The sequence below is a fragment of the Haliotis rubra genome, unplaced genomic scaffold (assembly GCF_003918875.1).
Source record: "Haliotis rubra isolate DU_JTF1 unplaced genomic scaffold, ASM391887v1 Scf290, whole genome shotgun sequence".
In the NCBI taxonomy this organism is placed as follows: domain Eukaryota; kingdom Metazoa; phylum Mollusca; class Gastropoda; order Lepetellida; family Haliotidae; genus Haliotis; species Haliotis rubra.
Window position 1 is genome coordinate 47056 of NW_025766958.1, and position 27838 is coordinate 74893.

At 40.4% G+C, this 27838-nt stretch overlaps 1 protein-coding gene across 3 annotated transcripts in view; it reads right to left on the reverse strand.

Moving 5' to 3' along the window:
- Positions 1-378: 378 nt before the first annotated feature.
- Positions 379-27838, reverse strand: part of LOC124281912 — a 139929-nt gene continuing 112469 nt past the window's right edge. For all 3 annotated transcript variants that reach the window (XM_046717912.1, XM_046717913.1, XM_046717911.1), the window contains 23 exons: positions 25848-26041; positions 21456-22761; positions 21099-21172; positions 20672-20770; positions 20199-20343; positions 16949-17139; positions 15053-16510; positions 14458-14786; positions 13840-14058; positions 10892-11202; positions 10563-10677; positions 10205-10387; positions 9689-9997; positions 9091-9502; positions 8406-8623; positions 7879-8043; positions 6950-7232; positions 6563-6839; positions 4441-4587; positions 3781-4069; positions 3278-3346; positions 2464-2659; positions 379-2314 (listed from right to left, as the gene is read on the reverse strand). In XM_046717912.1, the coding sequence (XP_046573868.1) occupies positions 1725-2314; positions 2464-2659; positions 3278-3346; positions 3781-4069; positions 4441-4587; positions 6563-6839; positions 6950-7232; positions 7879-8043; positions 8406-8623; positions 9091-9502; positions 9689-9997; positions 10205-10387; positions 10563-10677; positions 10892-11202; positions 13840-14058; positions 14458-14786; positions 15053-16510; positions 16949-17139; positions 20199-20343; positions 20672-20770; positions 21099-21172; positions 21456-22761; positions 25848-26041 (7579 nt within the window). In that variant the 3' untranslated portion in view covers positions 379-1724. The remainder of the gene's footprint in view (positions 2315-2463; positions 2660-3277; positions 3347-3780; positions 4070-4440; positions 4588-6562; positions 6840-6949; positions 7233-7878; positions 8044-8405; positions 8624-9090; positions 9503-9688; positions 9998-10204; positions 10388-10562; positions 10678-10891; positions 11203-13839; positions 14059-14457; positions 14787-15052; positions 16511-16948; positions 17140-20198; positions 20344-20671; positions 20771-21098; positions 21173-21455; positions 22762-25847; positions 26042-27838) is intronic.

Below are 27838 nucleotides of genomic sequence, written 5' to 3' on the forward strand. Positions count from 1 at the left end.
GTTCATCTTAAAGCAATATAAGTAAAGCAAATGTGTGTCTAAATATATAATATCTTGCCTAAAATGACGTGACTTACTTATTTTATAGCAGGATAAGAAAGTCCATGTGATATAACTCTTCTATATATCAAATGCCTGTTTCTTGAGATGTTATAGAATTCTCTATATAATCTGATTATTATTGATGGTGGTGCATGTCATTATGTGACTATTATACAGTCTTTGTATACAAAGAAACATTTGCAGCTACAACTACAAGGGAACCTGATCCTAAGACAATAGTAGTGTCGACATTCTATGAACACAAGTATGCTAGGGCGGCAATCTTTGTCTTAAAGGTTCATCATACAAATCTAGTGTCTTTAGAAGAAACATAAAAAAGATGCTCAGATTTAATATGGATGTTCACATGCTCCCCCCGAATATGAAATACAAAAGGGACAAATCGAATGTTCACAATGATATGTATGTTGTATACATCATTATTCCCGCTACAACCAAAGTCCAAACTCGGGACAGGTTGTTTGTTGCCCTGGATGTTGATACGGTAGTACCAGTGGGAGTGGGAACAGAACTCGAGTTTGAAGCATCTGAGCTGGTAAGACCAGAACCTGTTGATGAGTCGATGAACGTGGATGATGAAACCATGTCTATAGTTGGAGAGGTTGTATCTGCAGCAATTGTGTTGTTCGTACCAGAAGCTGCTGCTGTGGACACAGCTGTAAGGCTGGTGGGTGACGTGGTGTTTGACGTGACGGGTGACGTGGTGGGTGACGCATTGGGCGGCGAGGTGGTTGAAACGCTAACCGGTACAGTCACAGCAGATGTCTCTCCTGAAACCTGGGAAGTGGATGTCCCGATTGAAATTCCTGTTACTGAAGATTCGTCAGTAGAAGTTGAAACTGAATTTTGTCTTGAGGTGGATGACGACCTGCTGTAGTCTCCAACCCTCACCACAACCTTTGCTGAACTACTCAAGGAGGGGATGCCATCATCAGTTACTGTCACAGTCAATTCATACAGCATATATGTGAGGGGTTCAATGCTTCGGACTTCTCCAGACAGTTCATCTATAGCAAACACAGATGATATATCAAGACTGTAGCGCACTTGCGTGTTGACATCTTTATCTGTTGCTTTAACTGCAAGAATGGGACCGGGTAGCTGACCAAATGTAACGAATATCTCGTAAATACCCTCAGTAAATATCGGCTTGTACATATTTTTTTGGCCCAAAAACCAGTGAATAAGAGATATTGGTTGATTCAGTAATGTTCTTGTAGTGGTCAAATATATGTAAATAAAACTTATCATGGTAGTGGGATGTCTGCCAGGCATTAGGTCCTACCATAACATCCTTCCCATCACCTCTGGTAACCTGCAGGAGTGTTTCAGTCACACTGTCTCTTGTCACGTTGTTCACCAGGCGAGTGTAGGCATAGAATGTGGAGGGACGCCTTGACATCATAACAGTCAGGCCTACGTAAGTATACGTCCTGGTTCTAACAGTCTCGGTTCTTCGTAAACTGAAGGCCGTAACATTAGATGAACTCACTGGAATCGAATAAAGTCCATTTGAACTGTCAAAAACTGCATCAGGCATTTCATCCTCATCTATGATATCATTAACCAGAAAGTCATCTTTTGTGTCATTTGTAGACTCGAGTCTCACCAGATGGACCAACTCGTGATATCCAAGGTCTTCCATTATGGATAACTGAGGATCACCCAGGGGGGTTTATGTTCTCAAACGTAGCTGTGTAGTTGTAAAATGTTCCCATTAGACTTGATGTTAGAAACCAGCGAGCAGTCTTGGTCTCGAAGGACTCAATATCTCCAAAGTCTATAGACAGAGAAGGGCTGACAGGATTTCCATCCAGCTGCGCTCCAATTATCTTGAAAGTGACCAACAATCCCTTTTCATTTTCAATGATCTCTGGCTGTGCGGAGGTTATCTTCAGCTGGCGGGCTACACCGTAGGCTTCATTGGTAACCATGACTGCCAGTGTGAAAGGAACAACTGGCTCCGTCACGTTTGAAGTCATCGGGTCATCACCCTGGACGTATTTCTCCTGGAAGTAGTTGACGGTGAGGCTGGGATTTGGTTTAACTGTGATAGTGTCTGGCAGGAGAGGGATGGAGAAGTTGGAGCCATCAACTGTGTAGGAAAGAGTCCCGCCGACATCATAGAGGGTGTCTTCCTTGACTGCTGCTGTTGAGTAGGGGATGATCAGCCATTCTGCTGTACCTGACACGTCTGTCTCCAGCCTGCCTTTACCATCAACTCCAGTAAGACCCACCAAAGTTGGGGTTCCTTTGGAAAAGAAGGAACATCATACAAAGTGTTCACAATTCGTGCTCAAACCTGAATCCTATTCAAAATGAAGACAGGGTTGCATGCCTTTCTTTTTCTTTGACAGATTACTCGATATTGAGTTGAACGTGTCTGACTTAAATACTTACCAACTGAAAACTTGTCACTGGCTGATGTTCCAGCGCCATATGTTGCCCTTATGTTTACGGTAACCCGAATGCTATTCAAGGCTGATTGTTCACCATTTTCTATCTCTAAACGAGCAGTGAAAGCATCTCGGGTGAGGACCAGCTCTTGCACGATGCGTACTCGAACCTTGGCACACACTCCATCATCGCTCCCACCCTGACCAAAAAGATTACATGGACTTTCAAACAAGTACAATATCAGCCTGATCTAAAAGTATCCACTTCAACTATTACGTGTGTGGAATATGTTTTTCCGGTTGTTTCCAATAAATACATGAGCAATCCTGTACCTCTTACTAGCAACAGTCAGACTATGTATTTAGAAATACGTATCCAGGCTGATCTTGGATGGAACTGTTTCTCAAATAAGCAAGCGTTAAACTGTTAAGGCTGACATGGGCATTGCCCAGCTAACAATTTCACGCTGTCACAACGTTATTCTGAGGACTCCCATCTGCGTTGTCACAACGATATTACCGTTGTCAGTAAGAATGAAAATGACGTTACTTTAACTTCAGTATATTTATGGGATATTAATCACCATGTATAACATCGTAGGTATATAATGCACTACGCTTTCTGCAGAAATTACGAATAATTTGATGTCACTCTTGTTCTTACGATTATCGGGAGAGTTCACGTCGCATCAACGTTCCAGAAACGATGATATATATATCCACGTACATATGCTGTAACGTTGTGAAATGACGTTTTAAGACATAATACTAACGTTGTGACGAACTGTAATAAATTATTAGTCTTGTCATGTATTCACCTTCTTTACTCTATCTTGGTATGCATTGACTGCATTTCCAAAGTCATCAAATATGGAGTCAAATCCTCTCTGGAATGATAAAACATGACAAGTGTATGTATTTGACCAAGAGGATTGTTCAGCAATTCCAACGCGATTCTTCCATAGGAACCCTTACATTGAAGGTCCTATGTGTTCATTTCCATTCTACCGTGACAAAAGCAGGGTACAAATGAGGCGGGTGGGTCGAGTTATCGATTTGATTTTATAAGCTGACAGCGTTTGATAAGTCACATGGAAGGCGTTATTCCATTTTATCACATGAGTGAAACAATATGACAGCGTGTCTCTCAAACTATCCAATCCACATGAAAACGTCTAAAATACACGTGAATGAATATAAAAGAGGTACTACACTCGTTCTTTCATGGTTAACATGATAATTGTAGTAGCTGAAACAACATTTGAACCGGCGAAGGAAGATCTACTTGCAAATAGAGTCAATGAAGAGCTTTTGGACGTACTTGTTTGGCATTTTCTGTGTCTGTCTTAAATTGCTGAAATTTCGACATGATGACATTATATGCAATGACATTGTCTTTAGGACCAAGGGAAGTGAGTGTTCCGTCCTCCCAAGCTGTCATCGTTTTGTTCCACCTGAGCAGGAACTTCTCTACGATAGCCCCCTGCGTGGAGTTCATTGTAGCAACAATGGATGCAATCTCACTGGAGGAGAGAGAACTTCCTCCTGCACTATCATCAGCCAGGGCTAGGTTGAAGGAAGACATCCAACTGTTGTCATGGACACGGAACCTGGAAACAGAAGTATCTTGAAACTCCTGCATGAATATTGCATGAATACATCAATGTTAATTGCATGATTGTTGGACACCACTGGCGGGGTAGTTATTATGTATACATGTAAATAAGCGCCCAATGTTTTTGCAATTAATTTTTATGATTTACTGTGTTTGTTTCTTTGTTGAACGCCGCACTCTCCCAAATCCCTTCTGCATGGCGACTTTCTGTAAACAATAGTGTCTGGACCAGACAATCCAGTGAACAGCATCATGAGCATCAATATACGCCATTGGGATGATGACCAAGTCAGCGAGTCTGACCACCCGATGCCCTGAGTCGCCTCTTTTGACAACCATGGACTGCTGAAGGAAGTTATGACTTACATTTCCTGTCCTCCATAGACTTCCTCCAGCATTATCATGTAGTTCCTGAGGGCAAGGTTTCTGTTCACCACTCCTTGGATGATCTCCCCATTTGTAGAACGTCGACGTCGGTTTGAGCTACAGTTTTTGAGTATATCGTGTATGCACCTAAAGAGAGCAAATGGATTGGGTTTAACACTAATTTGATCATTTATACATGTTTTCATATCAGAGATGCCTAACTGTATGTGTTGATGAATATAGATATTAACTCATTTTAAGAATTCACGAGCAAATGGCTGTATTCCTACAAATCATTAACAGGTCGAAGTTGAGATTCGCATCTACGAACGGTTGATCATATGCTAGCTATAAAAACCGTCACGTTTAAAAAAAGGCATGATGAGAATTATAATATACATAGGAAAGTTTTGTTGAGTTTTCCAAATACAAAAACCCTTTTAAACAATTGTTTTTCATGATCGTAAAGTACAAAAACATAGGTCAAGATTTGTTCATGTTCAAATACAGAAACGTACTCCAAAACCAGAGATATGTCTTAAATATTGCAGATGCACAACAATCACGCCCATTTACTCTCAACATAAACCTCTGAATAAACAATACACAAAGTCATCATACATATTACATATTTGAACTACAATATATGTATACTACAACAAAAATATGGGAACACCCTAAAATTTAATAGTGATACATAACTTTAAACGTGGTGAAGTCATTTATGCTCTGAGGTAAATGCAACTTTTTGTGCTTAATGAGCACTTTAAACGACATGTTTGAACATGCAGTAAAACAACTGATTCAATATTCGTTGAATTTGAGTTTAATGAATCACTGTCGAAAAGGAAGGGTGCTGAAACTCCCAAACACAACAGCCTAGTGCATGTGGAAGACAGACTTCCGATGTAGCTTGTGGCAACTTTTCCTTTAAAAGAAGCTACAGACAGTATTGAAGCCTCACAACTTCTTCACCATGCCACAGGACAGACTCTTAAGTGCCAACGACAGAAGCAGGGCCATTGCATCGTTACAGGATGGTGATTCCATAAGACGTGTTGCTCGTGTCTCCCTCTGTCCTTTACAGACTAGGGGGAAAGGTTCCGGGCCAATGGTAGAGTACAGGACAGACCTCACTCTGGAATACCAAGATTAACATCAAGGGCAAGTGACCGATATCTTGTGCTCCAAGCCCTTTGGAACCGTCAGGAACCGTCTCAGAGCTGCTACTCTAAGGTCACGTCGTCAAGCTGTACACCCCTTTCTCCGTCCACATCATCGAGCTGTAAGACTAGAGTGGGCCAGAGCACATTTCAGATGGAATCTGACAATGACCCAGAGTCATCTTCACTGACGAGTCCCGATTCTGTTTTGAGCACAATGATGGGAGAGTTAGGGTATTGAGGCGGCGTGGAGAATGTTACCATGATGCCACTGTACGGGAAAGCAACCGATTTGATAGTGGTTCTGTGATGGTTTGTGGAGGTTTCACCTTGCACCACCACTCGCCTCTGTACCATGTTCAGGACAAATTGACTGACGTAAGTTATCGGGACGAGATTTTGCGTCCTCTTGTTCTTCCAGCTTTGAAGAACATTAGGTCTTTGAGCACAGCTGCAAGAGGATAATGCCAGATCACATCGTGCTCGTGTCGTTAGAGACTTTCTGCAACAGAATCAAGTGAATGTAATGCAATGGCGGGCGTATTCGTCGGATTTGGCTCCAATTGAGCATCTTTGGACATTCTGGGAAGACGTGTTAGAGACAATCATGGCATGGCACCGAATCGTCAGGTACGGTACAGTGGCTCCAGATGGAATGGCAGGCGATTCCACAAGCTTCCCTACGCACCTGTATAAGGTCCATGCGACGCAGGTGTACAGAGTGCATCAATCAACGTGGAGGACACACTCACTATTGATACTGTGACTTTCAATTATGATCCCTATCCTCTTGCTTTGGTCATACTTTAGTTGCATTCACTAAATGCATTATGTTTCAAGAATAACTGTTGTTCTGTTTACCCTTGTAATAACACGACTCTACAAATTCAACGGACTTTGTTGTACTTTGAGATCAGGGTGTTCCCATACTTATTGTTGGTAGTATATTTTTAACTTACTGAGCAATATTCTTCCACTTCAGAACCTTATTAATCACAGAACAAATGGGACAGACGAAGCATTCAGCAACAATGTCATAAACTGCTTTTACATATCCCCAGAAGCTACTGGCACCAGCGACACCTAACACTGCTCCCGGGCATCCACCACTTGGAAGCAAACCCACAAGACATGGGATGATTGTCCCAGCACAGTTACAGGTGAGGGGAGTCACGGGATTGTAGACAACAACTGAACTTGATGGAGATGAACCATCACCACCACCACCACCAGTACCTGAAACCAAATTCTTTACATGAACATTGTTTGTGTTTTGAACTGCAGACAAATATGCAAGCACGGAACACTGATAAATACATAATACATGACATCTGTAAGCACCTTACCTGATATTCCAACATAACCTCCTGCTACACTTAAACCTCCACCTCCACGTCCACCTCCACGTCCACCTCCAACTCCACATGGCAAGGGAGGCCGTCCTGGATACGTCCTTGTCAGAGTGATGTCCTGGCCTCCAGTTCTTGTACCACCACAAAAGTAATCGTAAAGCATTTTCAAACCACATGCCGATGTGCCTAGGTTCCTCTTCACTCGGGGCTTAAGTTTAACCAAGACTGGAACAATGATGCTTGTGTTTGCTGCTACGTCTCCTATCGGATCTATTGTCTGTGAGGATGATACAGACAAATGTTATTACACCATTTACGCATAGAGACTTGGTAATTATTTAAATAGTTCATTGCTGATTGCACAAACTCACACATTTTCAATCAGTGCTTATATCACTGAGATTACGTTCTACCAGAGGATCAGTCTGTAAGTGATTGATCAGCTTTTATGTTTCAACATGCAACCATGCTTTTACATATTTTATCTAAAATAATATTTGAATTGAGTCCAAGGTTACGAGCATGTATAGCTTTTAATGACGGGTGCATCATGTTGGTTATTTGCATTCCACTTAAATTTTAATCATGTTATTGTGTGTTTACCCTTAGTATACATGATCGCCAAAAGGGTTCCCGAATTTAATAATCCTTACAATATTTAGAATGCTTCAAAGTGGGACCCAGGAATGTTTTAATTCCGTAGTAAAGCCAGCTGTTTGGACTTTAAATGAAGGGCAGGGGCTAAGGTATGCATCCTAACATGCATGCAAATCCTTCCACCTTTTACTTAATAAGAAGTTTATAACAGAGAATATATTTATTGTTACACTAATATTCTTAGCAATATTCCAGAAATATGAGGTTAGGGGACACAGGAAATGGTGTCAACACGCATGTGTGGTTATAGTAAGCAACATACTCACCTGTGTAAAGATCATTGTTGGATGACTTGGCAGAGCAAACCTGACATTGTCTGCCCTGATCAGGCCGTGATTGGTGATGTTGAAATTAATCAAATCTTTCTTTCCTTCCTCATAAGGAATCAGACTCAGACTGGCTGGCTCCACGGTGACAACGGGCATAGGTACCTTTACAGATCATTCATATAGATTTGACACATATCAACCATGTATTGCCACATAAACATGACGCCATCACCGAGATATAAATAAACGCCTTATCAAGGAGAATATGTATTTGTATACCGAGAGAGTAAGACTACAATCAACATATTTACAATGATGAACATATCTGTTGAGAAAACACCCAGTGAGTAAGATAACCATCAACAAGATATTTACAATGATGACTAAATCTGTTTATAGATCACCCAGTCAGTAAGATGACCATCAGCAAGATATTTACTATGATGAACAAATCTGTTGAGTAAATACCTAACGGGTAAAAATTACTATTTTCCTTTCAAGAAGCACTAGTGTTTACAATTTACCTGTGTTTCAAAGGTAGAATCCAGAGTGACTATGTATTTGTCCTGAAAGGTTGTGGGGGTAACAGTCCAGGTGTACTTGACAGCAACTCTCTGCAGGAAGATGGTGATGGAGGGGTCTGAGGGTTTAGCAATGATCACAGCCGAGTAGGACCCATGTCCAGGAGCGGTAGCAGTCAGCGTGTATCGATCTTCATGCACATCCTCAAAAACCACAAACTCTGTGAAGAGAACAGCACAATAATTTCAAGTAAAGAGTGAGTGAGTAAGGTTTTACGACGCTTTTAGAAATACTCCGGCAATACCACGGCGGGACACACTAGAAAAGGACTTCACATATTATACGCATATGGGGATTCGAGCTCGGGAGCTCGGTTCCTCGGCGTAACGAGTGAACGCTTTAACCACTAGGCTACCTCATCGCCCTTGCAAAAAAACAACTACAACTGTTTGGTCGTGGTTTTCATTTAAATCAAACAAAATGTCAGCAATATATGGTATGTAAGAATTCATAGTACAAACAGGGATTTCATAATTTCATGATTGTTGTGTAAAACAATTAAAAACAAGCACGTTTTGCCATGCGTGATATACATTTCACTGAAATAAAGCAACCTGGATCATTTGTACTAGGCCAAAACAGTACCATAATATTTGTCTACGTAGGAATATTTGAAAAGCAACATACCTGTTTGATTACTGGTTATTCTTTGTTCCGAGTATCTTCTTCTAGGATTTCGGAGTGTCACCACAGCTCCAGACACCAAGGGCTTGTCAGAGGCGAAATATGTGTATTCATCTTCTACCCGAACTGTGATGTTTAATTTCTCCTGGGATGTCACATAGAATCTGTAGGAGATACTAGCAGAAGAGAGATCCGAGTTCAGGGCTACGCTACCACTAAACTGGCCTAGACTGTCGGTTGCGCCAGTCGTGACTGTCAGGACCAAGATGGCCGTCTCATTTGGGTGTAGGTCAAGGCCGTCTTCTGAAGCTGTTGTAGTTGTTGTAGAGTATGCAGACATCGTAAGTCTTGGTTCTGGAGGTAATGTTACTCTGAGTGATTTAGCGGTGACCTCGCCTTCGTTCTTGATATTAACCTGTTGACAGGAATTGCAATTTTGTATCAGACATGACATTACTGATATTCGACAACTTGAGACTATTTTGGTTGTGTATATTAGGTTGTGTATATTAGGTTCTGTAAGCATTAGTGCCCATGAAAAGATCAAATAGTTAAGTTAGCCATCTTATTAGACATAACTTTCATTTCCAAAGGCCCCTACCTGGAACGTCTTCTGAGTTCCTCTGGGCACACTATCTGACAAAGATGATGGCGAGAGGATCAGAGCAGGTTTTCTGACATTCAGCTGCAATCCTATCCTAACTCTGGCTGTGGTGCCATCGGGTGTACTGAACACAACAGCAATAACACCACGGAGAGGACGGAGAGGATGAGATACTGTGAGGATCACATCTATGGACACTTCAGAATCTGTGTCCAAGACTACTATAAGATGTTGAGAACCATCGCTTGAAAGTCTGTTTCCAGTTCTCACAACTACAGATGTTAATGGACCACCAATGCCTTCTACCTAATAGCACAGAAACAGAACAGTTGACATATCAACATGAATGTTTCAATAAAAAGCAAATGAAGAAAATATGACTATATCTAGGATAGACTTGTGTTGTTAATTTCACTGAACTCGGTGACAAAAGATGCGGGCGATGTCTATGAAATGTCCTATTATCATACAGATATGTACTTAAAAGCCCTACAGAACATTATTTCAACTCACTCTGGCTGTGATATTACTGATCCTATTGACTCCATCATTCTTGAGTACAGAAACACCCCGCATCTCCACCACGTCCGCGTCCAAGTAGGCTTGTCTATTCACATATCCTGGTACACACATCATCCCCAACACACTCCAGGATTTCTGAGGAGTGAACCCATTATCGGATGGGTGGCGGCCATCCTATAGTAGCGGCAGCAAAAGAAAATTAGTAAGATAAGATAAAAAAAAAACCACTGCCTGCAGGGTCGCCAATACCGTTTCATCAGTCAGCACTCATTGTTTGCAAAAGTATCGCATTAATTGAATGCTTCAACGCAGTTACGTGTACCAACTGAAGGATAGTTGTATACTTTACCACTTCAAAAAGTCCACTGTCACCAGCTTTAGGGAAGTACACTGCTTCAAAACGTTCCCTGTTTCTCAGGGATGTAACAATGGGCATCGTTGTGAATCTGCCTTTATTTCGTACCCTTAACAGAAGAAAAATACTATACTGCGTCAAAACAAATTACAACAACAAAAAATTCTCATTGTAAGGTACACTACATATGAAGATTCATATCTAACCATTAGGTTTGATAATACATTCACTGACTCGCTATTATTAGGCCAAATTCCAGAGCGAACTTTATCTCTGATGCTCCTAGCAATGAAAACACAAAACAAGAAAACATGAAAACTCACTTAACATCCACAAAAGCAATCAGAGATTGAGAGGTTCCACTAAAATAAGTGACCATTCCTCTGATTTGAATGGTTTTCGGAACAGGAAGAACCCCGCTGGGTGTCACATCCTCTATTGTGATGTTATAGGACAGCTGGACCTTCAGTGACCACTGGACCTCTGTACGGCCTATACGGTTGGATGCTCTGACGTTGATGATATACGGCTGGACACTTGCTACTGTCCTCTCCCAGAAGATGAGCCCGGTCTTTTGGTCAATTGTCATTCCAGAAGGGGCTCCATATATGTACCAATCAATTGGAGCACTGCCCTGTAAATTGTAGTCCACTCTATATATTGCCAGTGGTATTTCATGACTCCAGTATTTCACGGTCCAGAGAACTTGAGTGAGTGAGTGAGTTAAAATTTAACGTCACCTCGGCAATATTACAGCCATATAGTGACGAGAAATGTTTTATATAAACGATACATTTAAGTTACTAAAAATCAGTCATCGAAGGACTGTAAAATAACTAGATGTAGTCTAAAACTAGCGTGAACATGTAAAACTATTTCATTTACGAAGACAATACAATATAAAAATGGGCTATAGGTCGCCAACAACTAAAGATAGATTACCATACTAGGAACCGTGGGGACTTACAGTACCTTTGCTGCCTACATGGACCCTAGTTGGATTTACATCATCCCGTCAGCAGCCGGCGATTGTAGTCAAACTTTAGCCATAATAAAAATCACCAAAATTCTACGCTTAAAATCCTGGTAAGTTTGAAATTTACTTTGAGAGTTTTGGGACTTGCGTACCCTCTCAGGAGGACAATAATGTTACAATACTTTAACCACCCCTTGAAGGTACAGCCACTAACAATCTGAGTTATTAATTTTTAAACTTCCAATCATGAAATATTTATCTATTTACAAATCAGTTAACAAATCTAATTCCTTTAAAAATCCAATTAAAAAAATCCTTCATAGTTCGTGATTTAAAATAGTTATCCCTTGTGATGGAATATTCAACACAGTCAAGCAAGACATGCTTGACCGTGATTCTTTCATCACAAGGGATGCAAAACGGAGGATCTGCACCTTTTAACAAATATTCATGAGTGAGTGAGTGAGTTAATATTTAACGTCACATCGGCAATATTTCAGCCATATCGTGACGAGAACATTTGACATTGTAATAGAATATATATAGTTATTATAAAAACCTGCCGACGAAGGACAGTAAAAATACTAGACAATCACAGCTATCAATATAAAACTAGCGAACAAAGCTAAAATATTCCAATGAAAGAAGACAATACAATGTAAAAATGGGCTATAGATCGCCAACAACTGAAGGGAGACCACCATACTAGGAACCATGGGGACTTACATTACTTTTGCTACCTGCATGGACCCTAGTTGGATTTACACCATCCCTTCAGCCATTGGCGACAGAAGAGAAATCTAGCCATAAATGAAAAACACACTTATTCTACGATTAAAAAGCAGGTACACTTAGATTGACTAAATGCTTTGGGACTTACGTACCCTCTCAGGAGGACAATAATTTTACAATACTTCAACCCCCTTTGAGGATACAGCCACTAACAATCTCAGTTGCTAATCTAAACTACCAATAATAAAATATATATCTATTTACAAATCACTCAACAAATCTATTTTTTTTTAAAATGCAAGAATTAAATGAGAACTGACATTAGTAAAAAGATCCTTCAGAGTTTTGGATGTGAAATAGATATCCCTTGTGATGGAATATTCAATACAGTCAAGCAAGACATGCTTGACTGTGATCCTTTCATCACAAGGGATACAAAACGGAGGATCTTCGCCTTTCAATAAATATTCATGAGTATACCTTGTATGGCTAATGCGACATCGTCGCATAATGACCTCTTCAAATCTGGATTGACAACCCAAATAGGTGTAACCAATATATGGTTTTATTTCATGTAATATATTTATACCTACTTGGGTGTCCCACTTCTTTTGCATCATATCACGGATATGACGGATATGATCCACCAAGAGTTGGAACAAGAGAAGGCTTTTGTTATACAGATCTTCATGTAGTGGATTAAAGACACAGTTATATGCAGGGTTTGACTCGTTGGAATATAGTTTTGTTATATACTGTAACGTTAATTTTATACGGCGTTGTGTAAGAGATGGCTCATCAGCCTCAAGGTAGAGACTGTCAACAGGAGAGGTTCTTAAGGACCATAGGCAAAGTCTTAGACCTTGGTGGTGTACAGAATCAAATAGTTTTAGGTTGCTGTTTCAGGCTCCACCATAGACGATGGAGCCATAATCAAGTTTGGAACGGACCAATGATCGATATAGATGGAGGAACGTAGCTTGATCCTCTCCCCATTTAGAATTTGAAACCACTTTCAACAAGTCAAGTGCCTTCAGGCATTTAGTTTTAAGGGATTTAATATGTGGTAGACCAGAGAACTTGAAAAAAAAAACTCTTTAAGATGCTAGAAATGTTGCATCCGCAGTGTAGCTGGTATGCAGTTGGGATACGATGTCATGTGTGACCATCCGATCCCATCAATCGCCTCATACGACAAGCATTGGTTTCAAACATGAAAATCCATTCTAACGTGTATCTTTATGAGTCAGTTCACTTAAGCACATAACCATTCTCAAGTATCTGGTGAAACAGGTAGCAATGGGAATAAAGCAAAATAGGGATTTAAATTATCCGAACAGCTCTATATATCACAGCTGATTGAGCACAGATAACGAGGCAGTGGTAGTTAACCTGTCATTACAGGTAATATGTGATGTCCTTAAATATTGTTCAGAACCAACAGATGCGATAACTTCATCTTTAAGGAAGAAGATTTTTACTAATCACTGGAGGTAGCTGTTACATACACATGGGCAAATACGACGCCACAAGTATTGTGATAAGCAAAATATTACAACCTACCTGAATGAGTGTTAATTGAAATTGATATTCATTTCCTTCAGCAGCAACCTGCATCTTTTCAAAGACGGAGATAACCGGTGCCTTCAGCTCGACGTTGCAGTCCTGACCTGACCAGGGCAGGATACATATGCATCCTCCATAGAGGCAGTGGCCATGAGGAGGGCTTTCCGTCTTCCCACAGGCTCCAGGTGGACAAACTTCATAGTATGCAAATGCTGTCTGGAGAACAGGAGTTGATAACATTACATAACATTCACTGTGTACTTTCTTGCAAATGTACGATCGCAGATACTGTCACTAGACATATCTCGTTCTTAGTTTTGTTTCGTTTGGGGTTTTTTATCGTCGCACTTATCAATACTCTAGCTATATGTCTGTAAATAATTGAGTCTGGACCAGACAATCCAGTGATCAATAGCATGAGATACGAGACACAACTGAGATACGATGAGAGCTATCAACCAAGTCAGAGCTATCTAACCCAGATCTTCACGGGTATCTCATTCTCAGAATATAAAGCGATCAACCTTGATGATTAAGCATGACAAATAACCACATTTCTCACACAAGACCCTCTAATTCCGTCTCACTTGCATTTATGCAGAAATAGCTATTTACCTGATTTCGAGTAAAATGTAGCCCATCAGGAGAAATCTCCACAATTATACTGCCTGCTTCATGCTGAGGATTCCTACACATAACATGTCCCTTCGACATGCGCGTGCCATTGACCACTGTGGAGTCGAATCTACAGTAGAAGATATTGTTGTCTGTCTCTGGGAAGTTGTGTCCCCAGATGTGCACGTCTGTTCCTCCAGTGTCAGGGCCAGAGCTTGGGATGATGTTCAGGACATTTGTGTATGGAAAACAGTTGGGGCCATAAAACGTCTCACTGCACGTGTCACACAAATCGCCTGACCAGTTGTCAGCAACGCAATAACAGTTGCCTGTTTGAATTAGAATACGTATATGTAAACAAAGTACTTCAATGATTCCATACTATTCATCCAACCTCAAAATTAAATAATGCTGTAACAGGGGTATATTAGAATATTTTACCCGATTTCGAGTAACTTTTGTAAATCAGGATATATATCTTTAATTACAATGTCTGCTTCATGGTAAAGATTGAGGGGTCACATTTAAACAAGTTTCATAATTTCACAAGATCACATGTAAATAGAAACATAGTTGTTATTCATTGTCAACTTACCATTTGTGAGGTTGCAGGATCCATGGTTGCACTGAGGACAAGGAAGGCAACGGTCTCCCCATCGTAAGGGTGCACACTTGGAGCAGTCAGTTCCGCCATATTGGGGAAAACATGCACACCTCTCAGGCAACACACAATATCCTCTTTCATTTCCACCACAGTCATTTACTGCATGGCATGTGGCAATCACACAGGATGGCCCCTCCCACCCCATATAACAATCGCATTGGTTTGGCCCCTTACACAAACCATTTCCATTACAATTGCAAACACCAGAACAGTCAACATCAGAACAATCCACTCCAGCCCAACCATCGTCACATCTGCACCCATTTGGCCGAACACATTCACCCTTATCACTGCAGTTCTGCAACTCAGAACAGTCGAAATTCTGATCAGTGAGGAGTGGAAGGTAGTCCACCTTGAGGAGCCTCTGGTCAAGATCCTTATGTAGAATCCGTTGTCCGGCAATGGCTGGATCAGCACTTCCCCACCAGTTGTGTTCAGCATTAATCTGCTCCTCTCCAGTTAACAGGATCTTTAGTTCGTAATCAGCTCTCGGGTTATCAAACGTGTTATAATAGAGACTAACGTTTTTCGAGTCTAACAAGACTGTCCCTTCATCGGTGGGAGAACTGAATATCTGATTATAAGTGAGCGTCCCATTAAATTTATATTTTGTAGATTTTACATAAACAACACATCGACCTGTAATATTTTGGAAACTATTGGTTGACAGACTGATATCTTGAACTTTGTCACCACCTCTTGTATCATCCACCTCCATATTCAGGAAGCATTTGTCCCCACCAAATGAATTCTTGAAAGAGTTGTCTTCAATGTAAAGAGATGCCAGGTATACTGAATACACTGATATTTGACCAGTGGATTCGAAGATATTCGCCCTGATGACGCCTCTGTTTTGACTGTAGTAATAATAATAAGCGCCCCCCACCCTGGCATCCATGGAATTAACATTATTAATAAATGAATTCTGTTCCACGTACACCTGAGTATTCGACACTGATTTGTAATGCAGTTGAAGTCCCGAACCTCCCCTGCCATGATCCATGAATTTGTTGTTCTTTATGTGTAACACTCCTTTGTTGATCTGTGTATTCAGCTGTGTTTCCAAACCATGAAGAGTGTTATTAATGATGTTCATTTTTTCAACCGTTGTGGGAGCCGCTGTTCCAAATAGGACAATTCCACTCCCGTGATTGTGTTGTGTTGTGCCATTCCAGAGACGGAAACGTTTAGTTACTTTAGTCAATATACCTGTTGACTGCCCATGTTCTACGACTGTTCCATTCAGGTCAATGTCAATGGTGTCAGTCTGGATCGTGAGGCCTACTTTCTCTGTGTTGTTGATATGGCAGTTGGACAAGCGTACTGTAGGGGTCTCCACCACAAGACCAGTTATGGAATCCTGGATGGATACTTTTTCCAGATAGGAGACTGCAAACAGAGCATATACAATAAATCTAGTCAAAGGAGACACCGGAGATCACCTTCATTAACTACTGTGACATTTTTAGGCCAAAGAAGCCGTAAACACGTACCATATTTCTCACCATGTAAACAAAATGTAACTGTGAATATTTGAACTTATGTTGTCAACACATCAACACCAACCATCAACCATCTATTCACCACAAGAACTTAGTTTCATCTCATTCTAGGCTTAACACTTTAAACATATCAGCAAGTACTAGTATTAGCTGCGTATGGAGGAGATAGATATACCAAATTATTTTCATAAAATAATATGCAAACCAGTAAGCAATATTTGAATCTGACAAAAGAGACTCACTATAGATGATTTTCAGACACTTTCCCTTTATATGTTTGTGTTTTACAATGTCAGTTTGGTCTAGATATGTGGGTTTTCCTTACATGTATATGTCCCTTTGTGAGCTACAAACTTATGGCATCGGACTCCTGAACCTCCATGGTTGTCACAGTATATACTGGAAGAGAATTTGGGCTGGCAGTCAGATAGAGAGGAGGCCCATTCTTCACAGTTGAGATCCTGGAGAACTGGTCCATTTCCCCCACCATGCAGGTACGTCTCATATTCTTCTGATCTAAAATATTGTCCATTTTGCGTTAAAACCTTACACTGATTAGAAAAGATGGACAGCATAAATGGACTTGCTCCAGAATAAGAAACTGTGTTTTAATTTAAAAGCATCAAACATTCCATTCTTGTAATACCTGTAATTGTTTCTCAGAACGTCAAATGTGTTGAGGTTTATAGATAGAAAATAGTTTTGGAAAACTAGTTTCTCCCAACACAAATTGGGAAAATAAACGACCACAATGTAGATATAATATAAAGGATGAGCACCATATTTAAATTAGGGAATTAGTTTTGAACCAGCTATGTATTCTTTACGATACTTAAACCATATGTTTGACTCCAACCCTTTTAAGAAACCATAAAACCTAGCCAGACACGATGTAAATAACCCTTGCAAAAAGGTCCACATTCAATGCTTTACAGAAATGCACAATCTACAGTAGCAACACATGTCAAACATTGTTCATATTAGACTGTTGTTGGCAATCTATAGCCTATTTTTATATTGTATTGGTATGCATAGTTAAAATATTTTAGATTTAAGTACTAGTTTTAAATTTATATCTGTGATGATATAGTTGTTTTACTGTCGTTCGCTGACAGAAGTTTATAATTTACCTTTGATTGTTAACATATTTATAACTTGATTTAGTCACGATATGCCTGAAATACTGCCGATGTGACTTAAAACCTTAACTCACTCACTCATATTAGATAATGTTTAAAATCAACTCTCGGTTGTTCTCACAATTCGCTATCTAAATATATATATTTCGATACTTCTGCAATGTTTAGTTAGCAATATTAGTTAGCAGTACATTGTCAAATATAGGTTTGATATAGGTGGATCAATCAGAAAGCAGGATATTATATAATGTGACAATAGAAGGCAATTTGTAGAGAAACTAGTACAAAGAGGTTTGTTTGTTTGTTGTTTAACGCGTACTCAGCAATATTCCAGTTACATGGCGGCTATCTGTAAATAATCGAGTCTGGAATACACATTCCAGTTATTAACATAATGAGCATGACGTAGCGAGTCTCCCCACCCGATCCCGTTAGTTGCCCCTACGACAAGCACGGGATGCTTAAAGACCAATTCTCAACTGGATCTTCAAGGGACTGGTACAAGGAGGTGTACTTAATCCAAAACATTTCAGAATAGACATGGTGTTATGCCACTTATTGTAATAATTCAGCCCAGGAAATAGCATGTAGGGCACAATAACTTTAGTCATAAAACCCCGGTGATCAAGTACAAATTGAAAGAGGAACCTGAATTTTTCACACACTGAATGCTATCACTGGCGAACGAGTTTGCATTTACGTCGACTTAATAGTATTCCAGCAATCTCACGATTGGAGACCCCAAAATTGGTTATACCTTATTGCACCTAAACTAGGCACATAAAGAAACTGTGCATTGTCAAAATATTATCCCAGTTGATAAGTACGATAACAATGTCAAAGGTACATATAAACTTTATTGGAGGGATCATGAGACCATAACAAGTCGGGAGAATTTCAATTGAAAAGTCAATCACAATGACGTCACGAGTCCACAAGCGGGACAGGGGTCAAAAGACCATGTCACAAGCTCAATAACGGGTATGTCAACCATCGGCATTGAGAACAGCAGTGCATCGACGACGCATAGAGCCTATCAAACGTGCAATGAAGGCTTGTGGGATGTCAAGCCAGATTCTCTCAAGTTCTGTTGCAAGTTCAAGGACGTTATCTGGCGGATGAGGAAGACGGTGTAGACGTCAATCCATCTCGTCCCAAACATGCTCTATCGGGGAGAGATCCGGTGAATTTGCAGGCCAAGGCAGTAAGTCAACGTTGTGGTGTTGCAAGAAATCCATAGCAACCCTTGCCGTATGAGGGCGGGCATCGTCCTGTTGGAATGTTAACCCAGGGCCATGAGGAATTGCCACAGGTCGAAGAATCTGATCCCTGTAGCCCACACCAGTTAAGTTGCCCTGAACAATCACCAAAGGAGTTCTTTGGCGTGCTGTTATTCCACCCCAAATCATCACGGAACCACCACAAAAGCGATCTCTCTCCAAGACGCAGGCCTGTGCAAAACGTTCTCCCACGCGTCTATAGGCACGTTGGCGTCCATCACTGTGGGAAATGTTAAACCTGGACTCATCTGTTAAAACAACATTTCTCCACCAAAACAAGAATCTGCGGACATGACTTCGGCACCACATTCGGCGAGCTTGTCGATGACGTTGTGTTAGGATAGGCCGTATGGCGGGACGTCGTGGTCTGATCCCGTGATGACGTAAACGTTGTCTAACTGTGTTGGGGTTGATACGGCGAAGTCCTGGGATGATTCGGGCAGCTATCACAGCAGTCTGAAACCTGTGGCGAAGATGGGTCACCCTTATCCATCTGTCCTGTTTTGGCGTTGTTACAAGTGGACGTCCAGAACGTGGCCGATCGATGACGTCATTTGTGTTCTGGTAGCGTCTCACCAGTGCAGAAATGGTGTTCCGGTGGCAGTGGAAATGTGCAGCCACTTGTCGTTTAGACATTCCCCCACAGACCATAGCAATGGCCTCATGACGTTGCGCAGACGTGAGCCTTGGCATGCTATGCGTTTCAATAGCCGTTTAATTTTTTGAACGATCGCAAGGGCAGGGGTTGAGCTTTCCAAAGTGACAGTATTGTGTGGCATTCACTTGCTCTGTTTGTCTTTCCCGGAATATGCACGTGCAACAACGTATTGCACGTCTCAAGGACGAACCCACTGACGTCACGGAACGTGGCACGTGCATGCATGTTGGATACATGTCATTAATCTCTGGGTTTAAATTCTTATTTGTCTACACAGGTTTGATAAATTTGGATTTTAAATTTTTGTATGCACAGTTTCTTTTTGTGCCTAGTATACATGTGTGTTGCCGTTCACACGTTCGTCCCCAATGCTATAAACAATCCAAACCAATTTTCAGAAGAGACACTTACCCCAGTGTATACATAGTGCTCACTCATTCCTATTGGTTCAATAAACTCAGCATTATTTATGAAAGTAGCTTATACTAATACACATACCCGTAGCCCAATTCCTTGCAGACAAGAAGCGCCTCCGTCCTGTCAATACCACACATGGTTGACCAGGACCCATTCACGAAAATTTCAATTCGTCCTTCATTTGGCCTTGTTCCGTTGGTCAGTCTAACGGTCCTAGATACCCCCTCTGCGGACAACAGTGTGTATCTCAAAGTGAAACTGTAAATCCTATAAATCGCAAAACTATCACTTACATACATCACGTATGAATTACTATAATGATTGGTATCACATTTATATTGCAAAAGGATCATAATTAGTGGCCCAGACACTACAGTTGGCTGTGTAGATTATAATCTGGGTTTCAATCGGACAATCTGATTGTGACATGATCTTGTCAGCTAAACGTCATCCAAGTCTTACAAACGTATGAACATCACCATTGTGTGCTTACATCCAACCTGGCATGCTGACACTCCTTGACATGGTGCTGAAACACAAAAGTTTCACAGTACCTGTCTTGTATGGAAGCACAACACCAAACCAAAACATCGTTGTTGCTCTGCTCAGCAGGACTCTCTCTCCGGTTCCACCTTCTCCAGCCACAAGCACGCCTTTCAACAAAGGGGATAATGATTACGGGGAAAAAAAGGATAATTCTGAACAAGTACTGTAATGCTTTTTTGCATAATCACACTGTAAACCGTAATGGTGAATTTCACATAATGCAGCAACACTTCCACTATGAGTTTGGGGCGGCGGGTTAGCTTAGTGGTTGAAGCCATAAACCCGGGTTCGATTCCCCACATGTGTGCAATGTCAGAAGCCAGTTTCTGGTGTCACCCGCTGTGATACTGCTGGAATATTGCTAATAGCTGCTTGAAACCATACTCATACCGTTATGCATTTACATTCACGACATCAACACCAAACTGCACATACCATCTACATAGATTCCTGTATTCGGTTCGAACTGTAGTTCCACGCCACTGTCAATGCGTAATATACCCTCCAACCTCATAAAAAGAATGAAAAACTAAAATGTTGTAGTAATACGAAAACATTAAGAGAATAACTGGTCTCCAGACATGCTTCAATTAGGGCTGTGAAAACCATATGAATGGACCACTGGAAATCAGTATTGACACCAGATTGCCCAGAAAATTAAAATATGCAAAAAATGACCATTCTGAAATTGTCTTGATAATGTCAGTTATGAACTGTTAGCACATGTAAACAAGCTGCATAACAAAGATATTTACATGATCCAATGTATGTTAATAAAGAGTTTGTACATACCTGACGAATATTGATCTCTTTATGGTATATGGTGATTCAGATGTTAGAAGATGTACCTCACCAGTGATCTCACCACCTGTGAAGGTTGTCTGAGGTGACCTTGAAGCATCAGTTAAATCTTCAGACAGGTAGTACGGCAGATAATGCACAAATAACTTTGCCATGTCAGTGTCAAATCCACATATCCTGCGCGAAACATAATCCATGTCTTGTTTCCCCCAGAAATTCCATCTAGCATCAATGTCATACCATCTTGCAAACGCTGGTGCTACTAGCTCGCACTTGGCAGATGGGTTACTAAAAATATTGTTCCTCAGTGTGAGCTGATTGGAAGCAGTATTTACAGTCTCAGAGCATACATTATCCTTGAATATGTTCCTTGTTATGTTTGTGTCAGTTTTTCTAATATCCCCGAGGAGTATTATCTGTGATGCTTTATTTGCAGAAAATGTATTTTTGACAATGTTCAGATGACCTCCAGTATTTTGCTGATCAAGGATTTTCAGTAATGGTTTAGAAGATGGCATCGATGCGTTCTCTACAACGTTATTTACAAAATGAAACTGAAATTTCTTGTAGTTTGGGTGTTGTAACCAAACAATACCACCGGTGATATTTTTGAATGTGTTGTCATTAATATACATAGTGGATCCGCACCTACTGTAACAATAGAACATGTTCCCATTTATCCTATGGAATGTATTGTTAATGAGTGCAATATACAAGCCTTGAACATTTGATGACGTGAAATCAAACAAATATCTTCCATCTCTCGAGCGATAGTTAAGTTTTAAATCGCTGTCATAAAACTGTGAATCTTTAACAGAAATTTGTAAATGTCTTTTTGCACTCCTACCGTAATATATGTAAAATGCACTATTGCTGCTGTTTGAGAAAATGGAGTCTTCAATGTTTATTGTAGCGTCACTTTCGGAACAGATAGTTTGATAAGAATTCCCAGAAAACCGGCATGATGTCAAAGAAATGTTCACATATTGCTGGATGTAAACACCATATGCTGCATTTGAATGCACATTACAGTTCGATATCCGGATTTGTGACTTGCTTATAAAATCAACTGTGTCCAAGTCGACTCTGACTCCTGACAAATGGTTGTTTACCGACTCCAGTCCATCAATGTGGATAACAGGAGGTATTCCTTTCATTCCAAGTTTGAAAGTGACACCGTGTCCTCCTGAGTAAGAAGATACGACATTCTCCAGGAGTGTAACATTTCCATTGATTTCAAGACCAGAATCTGTGTCATTCATGTGGAAATGGCGAAGCTGCACATCGTTCCCGATATCTACAATTACAAATGTTACAGCTATATTCCACTAATCCAGTGATTTAATGAAAAAGAATGTTAAAGGGTATGTGGTGTGCGCGGTTTGGCCCGGTCAGAGATGTCAGAAACTTAAAGTGAAACTAGGGAACTATTTGTATCACCATTACTAGATGTACCGATGAATGTTGTTTTGTCTGTGTATCAGTTGCAGCATTATCACCTGTTGCAGAATAGAAAGCGTGTTTTCCAACACAGAAAACACAATCAACTGAAATCAAAGATGTGTTGAGGTTTCAAAACTTAGAGGCAGACTTAAAAAAATATCCGTAACTTTCAGACTTAAGAAACATCACACCCCTATCTCTACGTTTGGTGTTAGTAACAAAAAAAGACATGCATTGTCAAAAACATCAAAGTCAAAGTAGTTCCAGTTTTAGGTTATTCCGGTGGGCCAAATAGTCTCTAATAATTCTTCATAAGATACAATATGAAAATGTTGAAATTAAAGTTATCAAATAATTAATTTCGTGAAACATTGTCAGTATGATGCATGTGCATTATCATGTACCAGAGCATGAAATTCTGAAATGCTGAAGTCTTTATCCGGATCCTCCTTACGGTGGACCTTATATGTGAATAGCCCAAACACACGATGTCCATAGAGATTGCTAAACCAGTGTCTGTCAGATAACATTTATCTTACAACGAGTTGTAAGATAAATCATATCTGACAGCACCTCCACAGTAATCTGTGTTTTACACACAATAAAATGGCACCATGTTATGGCCAAATTGATTCAAGTTTCATATTTTCTCATCGTTGCTGAGCGATAATACACAACACAGCGTTTATTAATGAGTAACGTCACTTGGCTTCCTAATCACTACTCATCCCCAGGGTGACCCTCCATAATAACGTTTCTGCCACTTCTTCGCGCCATCAAGGCAATAGTGATAATGCAAAGTAGATAAGATCACAGAAAACTAATTGAACACTCTAAAACGATGATGTTACCATGTAAATGTGGATGATTTCAATTCTTGCAAGCATAAAATATTTGAGCGGGTGGCGTCATCGTTATCGCTCGGTGGTTGTTGTCATCGGAAGGTTGTTTTGGATATCTCTGGACATTGGGGATCTGTACTTGTGTACCAGTTAACGTTCAATGTTCTCTTATCGACCGGAGCCAAAACTATTGAGTGTGGGTAATTAGGTGTAACCCGTGTGCTTGAATGTGACATTGCTGAGGTTCACTATCAATGGGGGGCTACTCTTCTTCGCCACATCCTTCTCGTTTTCCCGAGCCTGTTGCTTGGAATGTAGCGGAATTTACGTAGTTGTTGGTATGAAATGTGAGTTGATTACATCCTGTATGTTATCAAGACATACACTTTGCATTATCATGCGTAGGAGGAATATTTTAATCAATGACATGTGTAGTGAATTTGATAACATTGGAATCACGTAGTAGCTCGGAGCTGGAAGTGGGTCTTCATCATACTGTATCAGTGAAAAATGTCATCTTCATCAATGCATCAAAGAAACGACGAGGCAAATCGATCTCACCATGGACAGGCACTGACGTTATCGATACAGGACAGTTGTCGCATCTCTCCAGTAAAAGTACCAATGTTGTACATTTTGAATATTCGAAGGGAATCCCGGTCTTTATCTTTAACGGCGATTTTCAGATAATTGTTTTCACAGGTATCACTGCTTGTTCGAGCGATTTTGAATTCATGACTAGAAATCAACAGTTATAGTAAAAGGAATTAGAAAATTTTCCCGAGCCTGTTGCTTGGAATGTAGCGGAATTTACGTAGTTGTTGGTATGAAATGTGAGTTGATTACATCCTGTATGTTATCAAGACATACACTTTGCATTATCATGCGTAGGAGGAATATTTTAATCAATGACATGTGTAGTGAATTTGATAACATTGGAATCACGTAGTAGCTCGGAGCTGGAAGTGGGTCTTCATCATACTGTATCAGTGAAAAATGTCATCTTCATCAATGCATCAAAGAAACGACGAGGCAAATCGATCTCACCATGGACAGGCACTGACGTTATCGATACAGGACAGTTGTCGCATCTCTCCAGTAAAAGTACCAATGTTGTACATTTTGAATATTCGAAGGGAATCCCGGTCTTTATCTTTAACGGCGATTTTCAGATAATTGTTTTCACAGGTATCACTGCTTGTTCGAGCGATTTTGAATTCATGACTAGAAATCAACAGTTATAGTAAGAGGAATTAGAAAATAAATATATACATGTTATATTTCTTCTAATTCTGTTTCATTGTATAGATATCTGTTTATGATGCAATAGCGAAAATAACAGGTAGGTGTAAAGGGTTTGGTTTTGGTTTTGGTTTTTGGCACGAGTAACAGGTTTCTGTTCGATTGAACTTATCAATGAATTTTAATCAGGAAAGTAGTGCGTCATAATCTGACCCTGGGCCATCACCATGGAGTAGCCAATCACGGGATTAGAAATCGATCTCACACATGTATGTGATGCCAGTTTTCTGACATAGGTTTCTCACCCACGGGTGTGTAAGAAACGTACATATACGTATCCTGGGGCCCGATCAACATGCGTTCGTAGCAGTACGACCTTCGTAAGCTTATGATAAACTATAGAGTTACGACAGGTCGTAACGTTACGATCTTTGTGGATCGGGACACTGAACACCATAACATTTTCAGTCTAATTGGATTAATATCTGGGAGGGTAATGTTTCTGGACTTTCTTTTCGATAATCTGTGTCACTGACATCATAATAAAGAAGGTCTACTGACAAGAAGATTAAAAGTAACCGAGACCCGTCCTTCAGCTCACTCCATGGGCGGCGTGGTAGCCTAATTGTTAAAGCGTTCACTCGCCACGCAGAAGACCCGGATTCGATTCCCCACATGGGTACATGTGTGAAGCCCATTTCTGGTGTCCCCCGCAGTGATATTGCTGAAATATTGGAAAAAGCGGTGTAAAACTAAACTCACTCACTCACGAAACTCCATCCTCCCAACCCCCACCGGCAACCTTGTTATACCTTGAACAAAATTGATGCTGCTGCACAAGGTGCTGAACACGTACCTTGAGGAGTAGGCAGTATCTTCGCACTACATCGTATTGCTACATCATCTCTGTGGTTACAATGATAACGTAATCTTTCACATTCCATCAGCGATTCCTCGTTGCCTGTACATCTCAGGTTGCTAAGGTGTATTGGACCCGAACCTTCACCAAAGTCATTTGAACGATAAAACACCTCAAGTGTTACTGTGTAGCTGCAAACAGATACAGACGTACATTCATCGATCCAACTCTCGCAACAAAGCAAAGAGAAGAATCATTTATTCCATCATAGTTTATAGTTTATGGCAAAATCGTCGATGGGTATCACCGAACATTATGTTATACCGTCGTTTGGCCGTTCCGAACCTTGAGTCACAGGTGGCCTTGACAATTTGACTAGTGGCAAAATATGACATTAGAATGTTGGTTTATCATCCATGAGAGGCGTGTGCCTATTTTACAGATAGGTTCGAATATTTCACTCCCATTTACAGAACAAAAGTAATCTCTATTGTATGTTGCAATGTAAATACAGTCCAACCAGAAATTATTGAGAATTTAAAATTGTAATTTTAAAAAGAAAATCACTCATTACTCACGTATAATTAAATGTGAATATTAGCAGAACATAACTTCAGATTTAAAGACAGGTGAACAGTTAAGAGTTTGTCAAGTCACCATGGGCAGCAATGCAGGCTTCAATGCGGCGGGGTATACTACTGATCAAAGAAGTTAGAAAGCCGTGGTCCATGCTGTCCCAATATCGGACCACCTCTTCTTTCATTTCAGCAATATTTGTCAGATTTTTCTTATTGACACTTTCCTTCATAAGTCGCCAAACATTTTCTATTGGATTTAGGTTAGGGCTATTGCTTAGCCAATCTAATAATGTCATATTTTGGGTCCGAAACCAGGCCTGTGAATGCTTTGAACGATGTTTTGCGTCGTTGTCCTGCTGGAAAATCCAAAACTTTCCATAGAACACGTGAGCAGATGGTAGTAAATGTCCCTCGAGAATATCTGTGCACCGCTCACTGCTCATATTCCCTTCAAATACACAGAGGGGCGTTGCCCCTAACACAGATATGCCACCCCACACGTTAAATTTCGGACTGTACTTTGGGCGCTGATACAAAGGGTTTTCAGTTTGTTTAGTCCAGAATTTAAGTGCATTAGGAAACAGCCACACAGAACTTTCATCTGAGAAAATCACATTGTCCCAGTTAAAATTTCTATGCTGTAAGCACCAGTTCAACCTTCGCTCCTTTTGTTCTAATTGTCTCCTTACAGACAGCCACAGTTCCTCTGTCAATCATATCCAGCCTTAAGTTTTCTAAACTCCTTCGTTTGTTTTTAGAAACAAGAATACCAAGCCACCTCCTGTCACCGACAGTCAATTTTCTGGGCCTACCTGCGCCTCCCTGGTGCTCAATGCCATATCCATTTGCAATATTTTTTTCAAAACACGATAAACAGTGGACAAAGGGATGCCTGTTCTACTTGAAATCACTTTAGCTGATCTGATGTCCTTGTTATAATACTCTAAAATCAACTTCCTCTTCTCTTAATCATCTATACTGAGGATCACTAAAAAGGTCGTCTGCTAGCAAGTAAACAAAGGGGGATAACTCTTCACAAACTAATGGAAAAGGATGAACGGAGTTGTCTCTCTTGAATGAAACTTGATAGCTGATAGCTGGTCAAGGTTGTTTATACTAGACATCCAATTAAACATATTCCTAAAATTCTCAATAATGTCTGGTCATACTATATGACATATAACGTGAACACAAAATTGAATAAGTCTTGATTATTCGTCGAAGCACGCATATACCCAGACGCAACCAATTTTCTTATCAGGGCCAGAGTCAAGCTGCTATCAAGTGATAATGTTGCACCATGGGCAATTAGGACTAAGAGCTGACAATTGTCTTTTTTTCTCAACAGTCTATCCACGTGGGGATTCAAAGGGGAAATAGGGATCCCAGTATCCATTTCCTTCGATTTCA